This window comes from Cetorhinus maximus, chromosome X (assembly GCF_964194155.1).
Source record: "Cetorhinus maximus chromosome X, sCetMax3.hap1.1, whole genome shotgun sequence".
In the NCBI taxonomy this organism is placed as follows: domain Eukaryota; kingdom Metazoa; phylum Chordata; class Chondrichthyes; order Lamniformes; family Cetorhinidae; genus Cetorhinus; species Cetorhinus maximus.
Window position 1 is genome coordinate 12975403 of NC_135917.1, and position 18211 is coordinate 12993613.

The following is an 18211-nucleotide window of genomic DNA, read 5'->3' on the forward strand; positions in this document are numbered from 1 at the left end:
CCAGTCCCCGTTTCCCCCAGTCCCCGTTTCCCAGTCCCCGTTTCCCAGTCCCCGTTTCCCCCAGTCTCCGTTTCCCAGTCCCCGTTTCCCCCAGTCCCCGTTTCCCCCAGTCCCCGTTTCCCAGTCCCCGTTTCCCAGTCCCCGTTTCCCAGTCCCCGTTTCCCCCAGTTCCCGTTTCCCAGTCCCCGTTTCCCAGTCCCCGTTTCCCCCAGTCCCCGTTTCCCAGTCCCCGTTTCCCAGTCCCCGTTTCCCAGTCCCCGTTTCCCCCAGTCCCCGTTTCCCAGTCCCCGTTTCCCAGTCCCCGTTTCCCCCAGTCCCCGTTTCCCAATCCCAGTTTCCCAGTCCCCGTTTCCCAGTCCCGGTTTCCCCCAGTCCCCGTTTCCCAGTCCCCGTTTCCCAGTCCCCGTTTCCCAGTCCCCGTTTCCCCCAGTCCCCGTTTCCCAGTCCCCGTTTCCCCCAGTCCCCGTTTCCCCCAGTCCCCGTTTCCCAGTCCCCGTTTCCCCCAGTCCCCGTTTCCCAGTCCCCGTGTCCCCCAGTCCCCGTTTCCCCGTCCCCGTTTCCCAGTCCCCGTTTCCCAGTCCCCGTTTCCCCCAGTCCCCTTTTCCCAGTCCCCGTTTCCCCCAGTCCCCGTTTTCCCCAGTCCCCGTTTCCCAGTCCCTGTTTCCCAGTACCCGTTTCCCAGTCCCCGTTTCCCCCAGTCCCCGTTTCCCAGTCCCCGTTTCCCAGTCCCCGTTTCCCAGTCCCCGTTTCCCCCAGTCCCCGTTTCCCCCAGTCCCTGTTTCCCCCAGTCCCCGTTTCCCAGTCCCCGTTTCCCAGTCCCCGTTTCCCCCAGTCCCCGTTTCCCAGTCCCCGTTTCCCCCAGTCCCCCTTTTCCCAGTCCCCCTTTTCCAAGTCCCCCTTTTCCAAGTCCCTGTTTCCCAGTCCCCGTTTCCCCCAGTCCCCCTTTTCCAAGTCCCCGTTTCCTGCAGTCCCTGTTTCCCAGTCCTCATTTCCCCGTCCCCGTTTCCCAGTCCCTGTGTCCCAGTCCCCGTTTCCCCCAGTCCCCGTTTCCCCCAGTCCCCGTTTCCCCCAGTCCCCGTTTCCCAGTCCCCGTTTCCCAGTCCCTGTTTCCCAGTCCCCGTTTCCCCCAGTCCCCGTTTCCCAGTCCCCGTTTCCCAGTCCCCGTTTCCCAGTCCCCGTTTCCCCCAGTCCCCGTTTCCCCCAGTCCCCGTTTCCCAGTCCCCGTTTCCCCCAGTCCCCATTTCCCAGTCCCCGTTTCCCAGTTCCCGTTTCCCCCAGTCCCCGTTTCCCCCAGTCCCCATTTCCCAGTCCCCGTTTCCCCCAGTCCCCGTTTCCCAGTCCCCGTTTCCCCCAGTCCCCGTTTCCCCCAGTCCCCGTTTCCCAGTCCCCGTTTCCCAGTCCCCATTTCCCCCAGTCCCCATTTCCCCTAGTCCCCGTTTCCCAGTCCCCGTTTCCCAGTCCCTGTTTCCCAGTCCCCGTTTCCCCCAGTCCCCGTTTTCCCCAGTCCCCATTTCTCAGTCCCCGTTTCCCAGTCCCCGTTTCCCCCAGTCCCCGTTTCCCCCAGTCCCCGTTTCCCAGTCCCCGTTTCCCCCAGTCCCCGTTTCCCAGTCCCCGTTTCCCTCAGTCCCCGTTTTCCCCAGTCCCCGTTTCCCAGTCCCTGTTTCCCAGTCCCCGTTTCCCAGTCCCCGTTTCCCCCAGTCCCCGTTTCCCAGTCCCCGTTTCCCAGTCCCCGTTTCCCAGTCCCCGTTTCCCCCAGTCCCCGTTTCCCCCAGTCCCTGTTTCCCCCAGTCCCCGTTTCCCAGTCCCCGTTTCCCAGTCCCCGTTTCCCCCAGTCCCCGTTTCCCAGTCCCCGTTTACCCCAGTCCCCGTTTCCCCCAGTCCCCCTTTTCCCAGTCCCCCTTTTCCAAGTCCCCCTTTTCCAAGTCCCTGTTTCCCAGTCCCCGTTTCCCCCAGTCCCCCTTTTCCAAGTCCCCATTTCCCCCAGTCCCTGTTTCCCAGTCCTCATTTCCCAGTCCCCGTTTCCCAGTCCCTGTGTCCCAGTCCCCGTTTCCCCCAGTCCCCGTTTCCCCCAGTCCCCGTTTCCCCCAGTCCCCGTTTCCCAGTCCCCGTTTCCCAGTCCCTGTTTCCCAGTCCCCGTTTCCCCCAGTCCCCGTTTCCCAGTCCCCGTTTCCCAGTCCCCGTTTCCCAATCCCCGTTTCCCCAGTCCCCGTTTCCCCCAGTCCCCGTTTCCCAGTCCCCGTTTCCCCCAGTCCCCGTTTCCCAGTCCCCGTTTCCCCCAGTCCCCGTTTCCCAGTCCCCGTTTCCCAGTCCCCGTTTCCCCCAGTCCCCGTTTCCCAGTCCCGTTTCCAGTCCCCGTTTCCCAGTCCCCGTTTCCCCAGTCCCCGTTTCCCCCAGTCCCCGTTTCCCAGTCCCCATTTCTCAGTCCCCGTTTCCCAGTCCCCGTTTCCCAGTCCCCGTTCCCCCAGTCCCCATTTCCCAGTCCCCGTTTCCCCAGTCGCCGTTTCCCAGTCCCCGTTTCCCCCCGTCCCCGTTTCCCCCAGTCCCCGTTTCCCAGTCCCCGTTTCCCAGTCCCCATTTCCCCCAGTCCCCGTATCCCCCAGTCCCCGTTTCCCAGTCCCCGTTTCCCAGTCCCTGTTTCCCAGTCCCCGTTTCCCCCAGTCCCCGTTTTCCCCAGTCCCCGTTTCTCAGTCCCTGTTTCCCAGTACCCGTTTCCCAGTCCCCGTTTCCCCCAGTCCCCGTTTCCCTCAGTCCCCGTTTTCCCCAGTCCCCGTTTCCCAGTCCCTGTTTCCCAGTCCCCGTTTCCCAGTCCCCGTTTCCCAGTCCCTGTTTCCCAGTCCCCGTTTCCCAGTCCCCGTTTCCCCCAGTCCCCGTTTCCCTGTCCCCGTTTCCCAGTCCCCGTTTCCCCCAGTCCCTGTTTCCCCCAGTCCCCGTTTCCCAGTCCCTGTTTCCCCCAGTCCCCGTTTCCCTCAGTCCCCTGTTTCCCAGTCCCCGTTTCCCCCAGTCCCCGTTTCCCAGTCCCCGTTTCCCAGTCCCCGTTTCCCCCAGTCCCTGTTTCCCCCAGTCCCCGTTTCCCAGTCCCTGTTTCCCCCAGTCCCCGTTTCCCTCAGTCCCCTGTTTCCCAGTCCCCGTTTCCCCCAGTCCCCGTTTCCCAGTCCCCGTTTCCCAGTCCCCGTTTCCCCCAGTCCTCGTTTCCCAGTCCCCGTTTCCCTCAGTCCCCGTTTCCCAGTCCCCGTTTCCCAGTCCCCGTTTCCCCCAGTCCCCGTTTCCCCCAGTCCCCGTTTCCCAGTCCTCCTTTCCCAGTCCCCGTTTCCCCCAGTCCCCGTTTCCCAGTCCCCGTTTCCCAATCCCCGTTTCCCTCAGTCCCTGTTTCCACCAGTCCCCGTGTCCCAGTCCCCGTTTCCCAGTCCCCGTTTCCCAGTCCCCGTTTCCCTCAGTCCCCGTTTCCCCCAGTCCCCATTTCCCAGTCCCCAATTCCCAGTCCCCGTTTCCCCCAGTCCCCGTTTCCCAGTCCCTGTTTCCCAGTCCCCGTTTCCCTCAGTCCCCGTTTCCCAGTCCTCATTTCCCAGTCCCCGTTTCCCAGTCCCTGTGTCCCAGTCCCCATTTCCCCCAGTCCCCGTTTCCCCCAGTCCCCGTTTCCCCCAGTCCCCCTTTTCCCAGTCCCCCTTTTCCAAGTCCCCCTTTTCCAAGTCCCTGTTTCCCAGTCCCCGTTTCCCCCAGTCCCCATTTTCCAAGTCCCCGTTTCCCCCAGTCCCTGTTTCCCAGTCCTCATTTCCCAGTCCCCGTTTCCCAGTCCCTGTGTCCCAGTCCCCATTTCCCCCAGTCCCCGTTTCCCCCAGTCCCCGTTTCCCCCAGTCCCCGTTTCCCAGTCCCCGTTTCCCAGTCCCCGTTTCCCAGTCCCCGTTTCCCCCAGTCCCCGTTTCCCAGTCCCCGTTTCCCAGTCCCCGTTTCCCCCAGTCCCCGTTTCCCCCAGTCCCTGTTTCCCAGTCCCCGTTTCCCAGTCCCCGTTTCCCAGTCCCTGTGTCCCAGTCCCCATTTCCCCCAGTCCCCGTTTCCCCCAGTCCCCGTTTCCCCCAGTCCCCGTTTCCCAGTCCCCGTTTCCCAGTCCCTGTTTCCCAGTCCCCGTTTCCCCCAGTCCCCGTTTCCCAGTCCCCGTTTCCCAGTCCCCGTTTCCCCCAGTCCCCGTTTCCCCCAGTCCCCGTTTCCCAGTCCCCGTTTCCCCCAGTCCCCATTTCCCAGTCCCCGTTTCCCAGTCCCCGTTTCCCCCAGTCCCCGTTTCCCCCAGTCCCCATTTCCCAGTCCCCGTTTCCCCCAGTCGCCGTTTCCCAGTCCCCGTTTCCCCCGTCCCCGTTTCCCCCAGTCCCCGTTTCCCAGTCCCCGTTTCCCAGTCCCCATTTCCCCCAGTCCCCGTTTCCCCCAGTCCCCGTTTCCCAGTCCCCGTTTCCCAGTCCCTGTTTCCCAGTCCCCGTTTCCCCCAGTCCCCGTTTTCCCCAGTCCCCGTTTCTCAGTCCCTGTTTCCCAGTCCCCGTTTCCCAGTCCCTGTTTCCCAGTACCCGTTTCCCAGTCCCCGTTTCCCCCAGTCCCCGTTTCCCTCAGTCCCCGTTTTCCCCAGTCCCCGTTTCCCAGTCCCTGTTTCCCAGTCCCCGTTTCCCAGTCCCCGTTTCCCAGTCCCTGTTTCCCAGTCCCCGTTTCCCAGTCCCCGTTTCCCCCAGTCCCCGTTTCCCAGTCCTCCTTTCCCAGTCCCCGTTTCCCCCAGTCCCCGTTTCCCAGTCCCCGTTTCCCAGTCCCCGTTTCCCAGTCCCTGTTTCCCCCAGTCCTCGTTTCCCAGTCCCGGTTTGCCAGTCCCCGTTTCCCCCAGTCCCCGTTTCCCCCAGTCCCCATTTCCCCAGTCCCCGTTTCCCAGTCCCCGTTTCCCAGTCCCCGTTTCCCCCAGTCCCCGTTTCCCAGTCCCCGTTTCCCAGTCCCCGTTTCCCAGTCCCCGTTTCCCCCAGTCCCCGTTTCCCCCAATCCCCGTTTCCCCCAGTCCCCGTTTCCCCCAGTCCCCGTTTCCCGCAGTCCCCGTTTCCCAGTCCCCGTTTCCCCAATCCCTGTTTCCCCCAGTCCCCGTTTCCCAGTCCCCGTTTCCCAGTCCCCGTTTCCCCCAGTCCCCGTTTCCCCCAGTCCCCGTTTTACCCAATCCCCGTTTCCCCCAGTCCCCGTTTCCCCCAGTCCCCGTTTCCCCCAGTCCCCGTTTCCCAGTCCCCATTTCCCAGTCCCCGTTTCCCAGTCCCCGTTTCCCAGTCCCCGTTTCCCAGTCCCCGTTTCCCTCAGTCCCCGTTTCCCAGTCCCCTTTTCCCAGTCCCCGTTTCCCCCAGTCCCCGTTTCCCAGTCCTCATTTCCCCAATCCCCCTTTCCCCCAGTCCCCGTTTCTCCCAGTCCTCGTTTCCCAGTCCCGGTTTGCCAGTCCCCGTTTCCCCCAGTCCCCGTTTCCCCCAGTCCCCATTTCCCCAGTCCCCGTTTCCCAGTCCCCATTTCCCCAATCCCCGTTTCCCCCAGTCCCCGTTTCCCAGTCCCCGTTTCCCAGTCCCCGTTTCCCAGTCCCCGTTTCCCCCAGTCCCCGTTTCCCCCAGTCCCCGTTTCCCCGTCCCCGTTTCCCAGTCCCCGTTTCCCAGTCCCCGTTTCCCCCAGTCCCCGTTTCCCAGTCCCCGTTTCCCAGTCCCCGTTTCCCCCAGTCCCCGTTTCCCAGTCCCCGTTTCCCAGTCCCCGTTTCCCAGTCCCCGTTTCCCCCAGTCCCCGTTTCCCCCAGTCCCTGTTTCCCCCAGTCCCCGTTTCCCAGTCCCCGTTTCCCAGTCCCCGTTTCCCCCAGTCCCCCTTTTCCCCAGTCCCCGTTTCTCAGTCCCTTTTTCCCAGTCCCCGTTTCCCAGTCCCTGTTTCCCAGTCCCCGTTTCCCAGTCCCCGTTTCCCCCAGTCCCCGTTTCCCTCAGTCCCCGTTTTCCCCAGTCCCCGTTTCCCAGTCCCTGTTTCCCAGTCCCCGTTTCCCAGTCCCCGTTTCCCAGTCCCTGTTTCCCAGTCCCCGTTTCCCAGTCCCCGTTTCCCCCAGTCCCCGTTTCCCAGTCCCCGTTTCCCAGTCCCCGTTTCCCCCAGTCCCCGTTTCCCCCAGTCCCCGTTTCCCAGTCCCCGTTTCCCCCAGTCCCCGTTTCCCAGTCCCCGTTTCCCTCAGTCCCCGTTTCCCCCAGTCCCCGTTTCCCAGTCCCCGTTTCCCCAATCCCCGTTTCCCCCAGTCCCCGTTTCCCCCAGTCCCCGTTTCCCCCAGTCCCCGTTTCCCAGTCCCCGTTTCCCAGTCCCCGTTTCCCCCAGTCCCCGTTTCCCCCAGTCCCCGTTTCCCAGTCCCCGTTTCCCCCAGTCCCCGTTTCCCAGTCCCCGTTTCCCTCAGTCCCCTGTTTCCCAGTCCCCGTTTCCCAGTCCCCGTTTCCCAGTCCCCGTTTCCCCCAGTCCCCGTTTCCCAGTCCCCGTTTCCCCCAGTCCCCGTTTCCCAGTCCCCGTTTCCCAGTCCCCGTTTCCCCCAGTCCTCGTTTCCCAGTCCCCGTTTCCCTCAGTCCCCGTTTCCCAGTCCCCGTTTCCCAGTCCCCGTTTCCCCCAGTCCCCGTTTCCCCCAGTCCCCGTTTCCCAGTCCCCGTTTCCCAGTCCCCGTTTCCCCCAGTCCCCGTTTCCCAGTCCCCGTTTCCCAATCCCCGTTTCCCTCAGTCCCCGTTTCCCCCAGTCCCCGTTTCCCAGTCCCCGTTTCCCAGTCCCCGTTTCCCAGTCCCCGTTTCCCAGTCCCCGTTTCCCAGTCCCCTTTTCCCAGTCCCTGTTTCCCCCAGTCCCCGTTTCCCAGTCCCCGTTTCCCCCAGTCCCCCTTTTCCAAGTCCCCCGTTTCCCAGTCCCCGTTTCCCCCAGTCCCCGTTTCCCCAATCCCTGTTTCCCCCAGTCCCCGTTTCCCAGTCCCCGTTTCCCAGTCCCCGTTTCCCCCAGTCCCCGTTTCCCCCAGTCCCCGTTTTACCCAATCCCCGTTTCCCCCAGTCCCCGTTTCCCCCAGTCCCCGTTTCCCCCAGTCCCCGTTTCCCAGTCCCCATTTCCCAGTCCCCGTTTCCCAGTCCCCGTTTCCCAGTCCCCGTTTCCCTCAGTCCCCGTTTCCCAGTCCCCTTTTCCCAGTCCCCGTTTCCCCCAGTCCCCATTTCCCAGTCCTCATTTCCCCAATCCCCCTTTCCCCCAGTCCCCGTTTCTCCCAGTCCTCGTTTCCCAGTCCCGGTTTGCCAGTCCCCGTTTCCCCCAGTCCCCGTTTCCCCCAGTCCCCATTTCCCCAGTCCCCGTTTCCCAGTCCCCATTTCCCCAATCCCCGTTTCCCCCAGTCCCCGTTTCCCAGTCCCCGTTTCCCAGTCCCCGTTTCCCAGTCCCCGCTTCCCCCAGTCCCCGTTTCCCCCAGTCCCCGTTTCCCCGTCCCCGTTTCCCAGTCCCCGTTTCCCAGTCCCCGTTTCCCCCAGTCCCCGTTTCCCAGTCCCCGTTTCCCAGTCCCCGTTTCCCCCAGTCCCCGTTTCCCAGTCCCCGTTTCCCAGTCCCCGTTTCCCCCAGTCCCCGTTTCCCCCAGTCCCTGTTTCCCCCAGTCCCCGTTTCCCAGTCCCCGTTTCCCAGTCCCCGTTTCCCCCAGTCCCCCTTTTCCCCAGTCCCCGTTTCTCAGTCCCTTTTTCCCAGTCCCCGTTTCCCAGTCCCTGTTTCCCAGTCCCCGTTTCCCAGTCCCCGTTTCCCCCAGTCCCCGTTTCCCTCAGTCCCCGTTTTCCCCAGTCCCCGTTTCCCAGTCCCTGTTTCCCAGTCCCCGTTTCCCAGTCCCCGTTTCCCAGTCCCTGTTTCCCAGTCCCCGTTTCCCAGTCCCCGTTTCCCCCAGTCCCCGTTTCCCAGTCCCCGTTTCCCAGTCCCCGTTTCCCCCAGTCCCCGTTTCCCCCAGTCCCCGTTTCCCAGTCCCCGTTTCCCCCAGTCCCCGTTTCCCAGTCCCCGTTTCCCTCAGTCCCCGTTTCCCCCAGTCCCCGTTTCCCAGTCCCCGTTTCCCGAATCCCCGTTTCCCCCAGTCCCCGTTTCCCCCAGTCCCCGTTTCCCCCAGTCCCCGTTTCCCAGTCCCCGTTTCCCAGTCCCCGTTTCCCCCAGTCCCCGTTTCCCCCAGTCCCCGTTTCCCAGTCCCCGTTTCCCAGTCCCCGTTTCCCCCAGTCCCCATTTCCCAGTCCCCGTTTCCCTCAGTCCCCTGTTTCCCAGTCCCCGTTTCCCAGTCCCCGTTTCCCAGTCCCCGTTTCCCCCAGTCCCCGTTTCCCAGTCCCCGTTTCCCCCAGTCCCCGTTTCCCAGTCCCCGTTTCCCAGTCCCCGTTTCCCCCAGTCCTCGTTTCCCAGTCCCCGTTTCCCTCAGTCCCCGTTTCCCAGTCCCCGTTTCCCAGTCCCCGTTTCCCCCAGTCCCCGTTTCCCCCAGTCCCCGTTTCCCAGTCCCCGTTTCCCAGTCCCCGTTTCCCCCAGTCCCCGTTTCCCAGTCCCCGTTTCCCAATCCCCGTTTCCCTCAGTCCCCGTTTCCCCCAGTCCCCGTTTCCCAGTCCCCGTTTCCCAGTCCCCGTTTCCCAGTCCCCGTTTCCCAGTCCCCTTTTCCCAGTCCCTGTTTCCCCCAGTCCCCGTTTCCCAGTCCCCGTTTCCCCCAGTCCCCCTTTTCCAAGTCCCCCGTTTCCCAGTCCCCGTTTCCCCCAGTCCCCGTTTCCCTCAGTCCCCGTTTCCCATTCCTCGTTTCCCCCAGTCCCCCTTTTCCAAGTCCCCCGTTTCCCAGTCCCCGTTTCCCAGTCCCCGTTTCCTAGTCCTCGTTTCCCAGTCCCCGTTTCCCAGTCCCCGTTTCCCCCAGTCCCCGTTTCCCAGTCCCCGTTTCCCCCAGTCCCCGTTTCCCCCAGTCCCCGTTTCCCCCAGTCCCCGTTTCCCAGTCCCTGTTTCCCAGTCCCCGTTTCCCCCAGTCCCCGTTTCCCTCAGTCTCCGTTTCCCCCAGTCCCCGTTTCCCAGTCCCCGTTTCCCAGTCCCCGTTTCCCAGTCCCCGTTTCCCTCAGTCCCCGTTTCCCATAGTCCCCGTTTCCCTGTCCCTGTTTCCCAGTCCCCGTTTCCCCCAGTCCCCGTTTCCCAGTCCCTGTTTCCCAGTCCCTGTTTCCCCCAGTCCCCGTTTCCCTGTCCCCGTTTCCCAGTCCCCGTTTCCCAGTCCCTGTTTCCCCCAGTCCCCGTTTCCCAGTCCCCGTTTCCCCCAGTCCCCCTTTTCCAAGTCCCCCGTTTCCCTGTCCCCGTTTCCCCCAGTCCCCGTTTCCCTCAGTCCCCGTTTCCCAGTCCTCGTTTCCCCCAGTCCCCGTTTCCCCCAGTCCCCGTTTCCCAGTCCCCGTTTCCCAGTCCCCGTTTCCCCCAGTCCTCGTTTCCCAGTCCCCGTTTCCCAGTCCCCGTTTCCCCCAGTCCCCGTTTCCCAGTCCCCGTTTCCCCCAGTCCCCGTTTCCCCCAGTCCCCGTTTCCCTCAGTCCCCGTTTCCCAGTCCCCGTTTCCCTCAGTCCCCGTTTCCCCCAGTCCCCGTTTCCCAGTCCTCATTTCCCCAATCCCCCTTTCCCCCAGTCCCCATTTCCCCCAGTCCTCGTTTCCCAGTCCCGGTTTGCCAGTCCCCGTTTCCCCCAGTCCCCGTTTCCCCCAGTCCCCATTTCCCCAGTCCCCGTTTCCCAGTCCCCGTTTCCCAGTCCCCGTTTCCCCCAGTCCCCGTTTCCCAGTCCCCGTTTCCCAGTCCCCGTTTCCCAGTCCCCGTTTCCCCCAGTCCCCGTTTCCCCCAATCCCCGTTTCCCCCAGTCCCCGTTTCCCCCAGTCCCCGTTTCCCGCAGTCCCCGTTTCCCAGTCCCCGTTTCCCCAATCCCTGTTTCCCCCAGTCCCCGTTTCCCAGTCCCCGTTTCCCAGTCCCCGTTTCCCCCAGTCCCCGTTTCCCCCAGTCCCCGTTTTACCCAATCCCCGTTTCCCCCAGTCCCCGTTTCCCCCAGTCCCCGTTTCCCCCAGTCCCCGTTTCCCAGTCCCCATTTCCCAGTCCCCGTTTCCCAGTCCCCGTTTCCCAGTCCCCGTTTCCCAGTCCCCGTTTCCCTCAGTCCCCGTTTCCCAGTCCCCTTTTCCCAGTCCCCGTTTCCCCCAGTCCCCGTTTCCCAGTCCTCATTTCCCCAATCCCCCTTTCCCCCAGTCCCCGTTTCTCCCAGTCCTCGTTTCCCAGTCCCGGTTTGCCAGTCCCCGTTTCCCCCAGTCCCCGTTTCCCCCAGTCCCCATTTCCCCAGTCCCCGTTTCCCAGTCCCCATTTCCCCAATCCCCGTTTCCCCCAGTCCCCGTTTCCCAGTCCCCGTTTCCCAGTCCCCGTTTCCCAGTCCCCGTTTCCCCCAGTCCCCGTTTCCCCCAGTCCCCGTTTCCCCCAATCCCCGTTTCCCCCAGTCCCCGTTTCCCCCAGTCCCCGTTTCCCCCAGTCCCCGTTTCCCAGTCCCCGTTTCCCCAATCCCTGTTTCCCCCAGTCCCCGTTTCCCAGTCCCCGTTTCCCAGTCCCCGTTTCCCCCAGTCCCCGTTTCCCCCAGTCCCCGTTTTACCCAATCCCCGTTTCCCCCAGTCCCCTTTTCACCCAGTCCCCGTTTCCCAGTCCCCATTTCCCAGTCCCCGTTTCCCAGTCCCCGTTTCCCGGTCTCCGTTTCCCCCAGTCTCGTTTCCCCCAGTCCCCCTTTCCCCAGCCCCCGTTTCACCCAGTCCCCAATTCCCAGTCCCCGTTTCCCCCAGCCCCCGTTTCCCCCAGTCCCCAATTCCCCATCCCTGTCCCCGGTTGTCACTCCATAGCCTCCAGTCTCTTGTCTCCAATCTCTGAAACTGGCGCAGGTCCACTGCTGACTCAACCATCTGCTGTCACTCTCATACTGGTCACCTTACGCTCAGAGACCCCTTTGTCTTTTTCGAAGTTTTGCAGGTTTGGAATGATCAACAGAATTGCTCAAACTATAACAAAAGAATACAAGTCGGTGTACAAGTCTGGCAAGACCCACCTTGAGCACTGTGTCCAGTTCTGTTTCAGCCCCACCTTGAGCACTGTGTCCAGTTCTGTTTCAGTCCCACCTTGAGCTCTGTGTCCAGTTCTGTTTCAGTCCCACCTTGAGCACTGTGTCCAGTTCTGTTTCAGTCCCACCTTGAGCTCTGTGTCCAGTTCTGTTTCAGTCCCACCTTGAGCACTGTGTCCAGTTCTGTTTCAATCCCACCTTGAGCACTGTGTCCAGTTCTGTTTCAGTCCCACCTTGAGCACTGTGTCCAGTTCTGTTTCAGTCCCACCTTGAGCACTGTGTCCAGTTCTGTTTCAGTCCCAACTTGAACACTGTGTTCTGTTCTGGTCAGTGAGACTGAGGGAAAATTTCAAGTGCTGGCGACATTGCAAGATTTGACCTCATAGGAAATTGGCTCAGTAACAGGAGACATAGAATAGGGAAAATTGCCAGGTATATAGGATTTACAGCACAGAAACAGGCCATTCGCCCCATCCAATCCATGCTGGTGTTTATGCTCCACTCAAGCCTCCTCCCATCTTTCCTCATCTAAATCTCCCATCGTAGCCCTCTATTCCCTTCTCCCTCATAATCGTCTAGCTTCCCCTTAAATACATCCATATTATTCACTACAACCACTCCCTGTGGTAGTGAGTTCCACATTCTCACCACTCTCTGGGTAAAGAAGTTTCTTCTGAATTCCCTATTGGGTTTCTTGGTGACTATCTTATATTGACAACCTCTAGTTATGCTCTTCCCCACAAGAGGAAACATTCTCTCTGTATCCACTCAATCAAAACCTTTCAGACCTCCATTAGGTCACCCCTCAGTCTTCTGTTTTGAAGAGAAAAGTGACCCAGCCTGTCAATCCTTTCCTGATATGTAAACCCACACATTCCTGGGATCATCCTTGTATATCTTCGTGTATTCCAAGTGATGTAATGGTGCCCTGTAAGGATCTGTATTGGGACCTCAAACGTATTTAATAACATCTTATATGATGGGATAGAAAGCCACATATCCAAATTTGCCAATGAGAAAAAGATAGGCAGCATTGTAAACAGTTTACATAGAAGCATAAACTTATAAAAAATATTGATAGATTGAGTGAATAGGTAAAACTGTGGCAAATGGATTTCAATGTAGGAAAAAGTGATGTCATCCACTTTGGACTGAGAAAAGATAGAACAGAGCACTTTGTAAAATGATGAGAAGCCAGGAACAGTGATGCTCCATAGAGACTTAGGGGTCCAGGTACACAACTCTCGTCTGCAAAAGGCTATATATGCTCGATCAATCGTTAATTTCCGAACTGAGATTGATGGATTTCTGTCAACCAGAGGTATTGAGGGATTTGGAGCAAAATATGTAGTAAGGTCGCAGATCAGACATAATCTCACTAAATGGCAGAACAGACTCAAGAGGTGAAATGGGCTTCTCTTGTTCTTTTGTTGCTGGAGCCATGAAGTTGTTCACCCAGTGTCTTGTGTCTGAGTTATGGAGAAAGACTGGAGAGGAGATATCTGAGAGTGACCACTTCGAGGGATATAAGATTGTTCATGGACCAGAAACAATAATGTTACTTGAAATTAAATTGTGAGAATAGTACACGGGGCCTCAGGGTCAAAGCAGTCATCTGAAAATTTAGGTCTCATATCAGGAAGTTTCTCCACACAGAGGGCCCAGATTTGCCTTCTCCAAAATGGCACCAAGACCCTTGGTCCAGAAGTCCTGCCCCCCGTTTCCGACAGGTCCTATTTTCAGTTGGGGGGCGGGTGCAGACGGTGGGGGTGGGTGTGGTGGAAAGGGTCAAGATATGATTCACACTTATGGGAAACCCAAACCCAGCAGGGTCATTTGAACTCAGTGCTGGCCCCATTTCTGCTGGAGCTTGGTGTCTGTTTCGTAGTGTGCAAATGATGATTTTTAAGAGTAGACATGTATGTGCGTAAAGGAGAATAAGGTCTGTGGAGCTGTCAAGTTATTTAAATCCCCTGGTCTTTAAACTTTGAAAAAAAAAACAGCCTGCTGTGTCTCTGAATTGAAAAAAATGGTGCTTGCAATTTTAATAGTTGTTTGTTGACACAAGCCTGAGGGGTAGCGTTATAGTATTAGTATTGCTTGCCTGCTTCGACAACCTATCATTATCACTGTGGATGGCCTGTAAGTTCGTCCTTTGTTGACAGCTCCAAGAGGTTATTAAGGGATTAGCTGTCTTTAATGTGGGGCTATGAATACAAATGTTTGTTTTTATAAAGGTTTGATACTTGAAGGGATTTAAATGTGTTGAATGGGCTTTTATCAGAGTGTTTTTTTTTAATATAGTGAAGTCTGTAATGGATACTTAGAACTTTGTTTTGTTTCATCTCAGCATGGCTCCTGAGGTTTGCCCATGGTAGATATAGGGTGAGTTGGCATTGGAGGGTGTAAGGGCAAAGGGCAGTGGGTAGGGACACATGGGCTGGCATGAGTTGGCACTAAGGGTTAGAAGTCCTATCTGCTTTTATTACAACAGGGACAAAGTCCCAGAGCACTAAGGCAAGCCTTTTAAACAGTCTGCCTTGTTACTCAACAGCCACTGTGGCTGCTTCCCCAGGCAAGACTCACTACCCCTGGAACGAAGATCAGCACATCGATAGAGGAGAATAGTCAAAAAATCGTGGAATCATTTAAGAAATAATCAGATATTACAATGGGGGAAAGGGGTGTTAGGAACTTTTTGAATGGATATATTTGGATGGGTTGAATGGCTTTACTCACCTGCAATCATCCTTTGATACATGAGAACGACTAACACTTCATATGTTGTCAATGTTGCAGGTTCCTCGAATTGCTCTGTGGCTAATGGTGGAACTAGCAATTATTGGCTCAGACATGCAGGAAGTGATTGGATCAGCTATAGCTATTAACCTGCTGTCTGTTGGAAGGTAAAGTACAATCACTTTGAGTTCCCTGGGAAAGTGTTTCATTCACTGATTGTCACATTCTGGTTGTCCGATGTGACCATAAGAACATATGAAATAGGAGCAGGAGTAGGCCATTTGGCCCCTCGAGCCTGCTCCAACATTCAATAAGATCTACCTGGAAAAACTCAGCAGGTCTGGCAGCATCGGCGGAGAAGAAAAGAGTTGACGTTTCGAGTCCTCATGACCCTTCAGCAGAACTGAGTAAAGTTAGGAGAGGGGTGAAATATAAGCTGGTTTAAGGTGGGGGGTGGGGTGGGGGGAGAGAAGTTGAGGGTGGAGTGGTTGTAGGGACAAGCAAGCAGTGATAGGAGCAGATAATCAAAAGATGTCACAGACAAAGGAACAAAGAGGTGTTGAAGGTGGTGATATTATCTAAGAAAAGTGCTAATTAAGAATGGATGGCAGGATACTCAAGGTACAGCTCTAGTGGGGGTGGGGTGGAAAGACTAACAGGGCATTAAAGGTATAGATTTAAAAATAATGGAAATAGGTGGGAAAAGAAAAATCTATATAAATTATTGGAAAAACAAAAGGGAGGGGGAAGAAACGGAAAGGGAGTGGGGATGGGGGAGGGAGTTCAAGATCTAAAGTTGTTGAATTCAATATTCAGTCCAGAAGGCTGTAAAGTGCCTAGTCGGAAGATGAGGTGCTGTTCCTCCAGTTTGCGTTGGGCTTCACTGGAACAATGCAGCAAGCCAAGGACAGACATGTGGGCAATACAGCAGGGTGGAGTGTTAAAATGGCAAGCGACAGGGAGGTTTGGGTCTTTCTTGCGGACAGACCGCAGGTGTTCTGCAAAGCGGTCGCCCAGTTTGCGTTTGGTCTCTCCAATGTAGAGGAAACCGCATTGGGAGCAACGAATGCAGTAGACTAAGTTAGGGGAAATGCAAGTGAAATGCTGCTTCACTTGAAAAGAGTGTTTGGGCCCTTGGACGGTGAGGAGAGAGGAAGTGAAGGGGTGGGTGTTGCATCTTCTGCATGGGCATGGGGAGGTGCCATAGGTGGCGGTTGAGGAGTAGGGGGTGATGGAGGAGTAGACCAGGGTGTCCCGGAGGGAATGATCCCTGTGGAATGCCGCCAGGGGGGTGAAGGGAAGATGTGTTTGGTGGTGGTATCATGCTGGAGTTGGCGGAAATGGCGGAGGATGATCCTTTGAATGCGGAGGCTGGTGGGGTGATAAGTGAGGACAAGGGCGACCCTATCATGTTTCTGGGAGGGAGGAAGATGCAACACCTGCCCCTTCACTTCCTCTCTCCTCACCGTCCAAGGACCCAAACACTCCTTTAAAGTGAAGCAGCATTTCACTTGCACTTCCCTCAATTTAGTCTACTGCATTCGTTGCTCCCAATGCGGTTTCCTCTACATTGGAGAGACCAAACGCAGACTGGGTGACCGCTTTGCGGAACACCTTCAGTCTGTCTGCAAGCATGACCCAGACCTCCCTGTCGCTTGCCATTTCAACACTCCACCCTGCTCTCATGCCCACATGTCCGTCCTTGGCCTGCTGCATTGTTCCAGTGAAGCTCAACGCAAACTGGAGGAACAGCACCTCATGTTCCAATTAGGCACTTTACAGCCTTCTGGACTGAATATTGAATTCAACAACTTTAGATCTTGAACTCATTCCCCCATCCCCATCCCCTTTCCGATTCTTCCCCATCCATTTTATTTTTTCCAATAATTTATATAGATTTTTCTTTTCCCACCTATTTCCATTATTTTTAAATCTATAACTGTAATACCCTGTCAGTCTTTCCACCCCAGCCACTTTCCACCCACTAGAGCTGTACCTTGAGTGTCCTGCCATCCATTCTTAATTAGCACATTCTCTTAGATAATATCACCACCTTCAACACCTCTTTGTTCCTTTGTCTGTGACATCTTTTGGTTATCTGCTCCTATCACTGCTTGCTTGTCCCTACAACCACCCCACCCTCAACTTCTCTCCCCCTCCCCACCCCCCACCTTAAACCAGCTTATATTTCACCCCTCTCCTAACTTTACTCAGTTCTGCTGAAGGGTCATGAGGACTCGAAACGTCAACTCTTTTCTTCTCCGCCGATGCTGCCAGACCTGCTGAGTTTTTCCAGGTAATTCTGTTTTTGTTTTGGATTTCCAGCATCCACAGTAGTTTTTTGTTTTTATTCAATAAGATCTGTTTGTGTTTCGAATTCCACATTCCCATCTACCCCCGATAACCTTTGATTCCCTTGCCTAACAAGAATCTATCTACCTCTGCCTTAAAAATATTCAATGACCCCGTCTCCACCACCTTCTGAGGCAGAGAGTTCCAAAGTCGCACAACCCTCTGAGTGAAAAAATATCTCCTCATCTCTGTCCTAAAAGGGCGACCCCTAATTTTAAAACAGTGCCCCCTAGTTCTGGACTCACCCACAAGAGGAAACATCCTTTCCACGTCCACCTTGTCAAGACTGTTCAGGATCTTATATACTTCAATCAAATCACCCCTCACTCTTCTAAACTCCAGTGGAAACAAGCCCAGTCTGTCCAACCTTTCCTCATAAGACAACCCACTCATTCCAGGTATCAATCTAGTTCCAGTTCTAGTTCTACTGAACCATTGGAATAGTCTCCAATGCATTTACATCCTATCCTTAAATAAGGAGACCAAAACCGCACACAGTATTCGAGACAAAAACAAAAATTGCTGGAAAAACTCAGCAGGTCTGACAGCATCTGTGGAGAGAAAGACAGAGTTAATGTTTCGAGTCCGTATGACTCTTCTTCAGAACTAAAGAGAAATAGAAATGTGGTGAAATATATACTGTTTAAGGGGGTGGGACAGGTAGAGCTGGATAGAGGGCCAGTGATAGGTGGAGGCAAAGGAGAGATTGCAAAGGATGTCATAAACAAAAGGTCAAAGGGGTGTTGACGGTGGTGATATTAGCTAAAGGAGGTGCTAATGGGGACATTAAGAGTGGAAAGCAGGACAAGCTAGTGGCAGATGACCTTAGTGCGGGTGGGGTGGGGGGAAGGGATCGAAATGGGCTAAAAGATGGGGATAAAACAATGAATGGAAATAAATTTTAAAAATATTAATAGAAATAAGTGGGAAAAGAAAAATATATATATATATAAAATAAATAAAATAAAAAATATATATATTATTAGAAAAAAGGGGATCAAAAAAGGGGTGAGGATGGAGGAGAGAGTTCATGATCTGAAGTTGTTGATCTCTACTGTATTCGCTGCTCCCAATGCGGTTTCCTCTACATTGGAGAGACCAAACGCAGACTGGGTGACCGCTTTGCAGATCACCTTCGTTCTGTCCGCAAGCATGACCCAGGCCTCCCTGTCGCTTGCCATTCCAACACTCCACCCTGCTCTCATGCCCACATGTCCGTCCTTGGCCTGCTGCAATGTTCCAGCGAAGCTCAACACAAACTGGAGGAACAGCACCTCATCTTCCGATTAGGCTGTAAAGTGCAAAGCGGTCACCCAGTCAGCATTTGGTCTCTCCAATGTAGAAGAGACCACATTGGGAGCAACGATTGCAGTAGACCCCTTTTTTGATCCCCTTCTTTCTAATAATTATTATATATATATTTTTATATATATATTTTTCTTTTCCCACCTATTTCTATTATTATTTTAAAAATTTAATTCCATCCCTTGTTTTATCTCCACCTTTTAGCCCATTTCGATCCTCTCCCCCCACCCCACCCCCACTAGGGCCATCTGTCACTTGCTCATCCTGCTTTCTCCTCTTAATGTCACCATTAGCACCTCCTTTAGCCAGTATCAATACCGTCAACACTCCTTTGACCTTTTGATTATGACACCTTTCTCAATCTCTCCTTTGCCTCCACCTATCACTGGCCCTCTATCCAGCTCCACCTGTCCAACCCCCCTTAAACAGCTTATATTTCACCTCATTTTTATTTCTCTTTAGTTCTGAAGAAGAGTCATACGGACTCAAAACGTTAACTCTGTCTTTCTCTCCACAGATGCTGTCAGACCTGCTGAGTTTTTCCAGCAATTTTTGTTTTAGTTTCGAATTCCCAGGATCCACAGTATTTTGCTTTTGTCACAGTATTCGAGATGTGGTCTCATCAATGCCCTGTATAACTGAAGCATAACATCCTTACTTTTATGTTCAATTCCTCTCGTAATAAAGGATAGCATTCCATTAGCCTTCTTAATTACTAGCGTTACCTGCATACTAACTTTTTGTGACTCATG

At 56.1% G+C, this 18211-nt stretch overlaps 1 protein-coding gene across 1 annotated transcript in view; it reads left to right on the forward strand.

Moving 5' to 3' along the window:
• The window catches only part of LOC144672632 (natural resistance-associated macrophage protein 2-like), a 140346-nt gene that overhangs the window by 41646 nt on the left and 80489 nt on the right, over positions 1-18211 (forward strand). The window contains exon 6 of the mRNA XM_078534482.1: positions 13863-13969. Coding sequence (XP_078390608.1) covers positions 13863-13969 — 107 coding nt within the window. The remainder of the gene's footprint in view (positions 1-13862; positions 13970-18211) is intronic.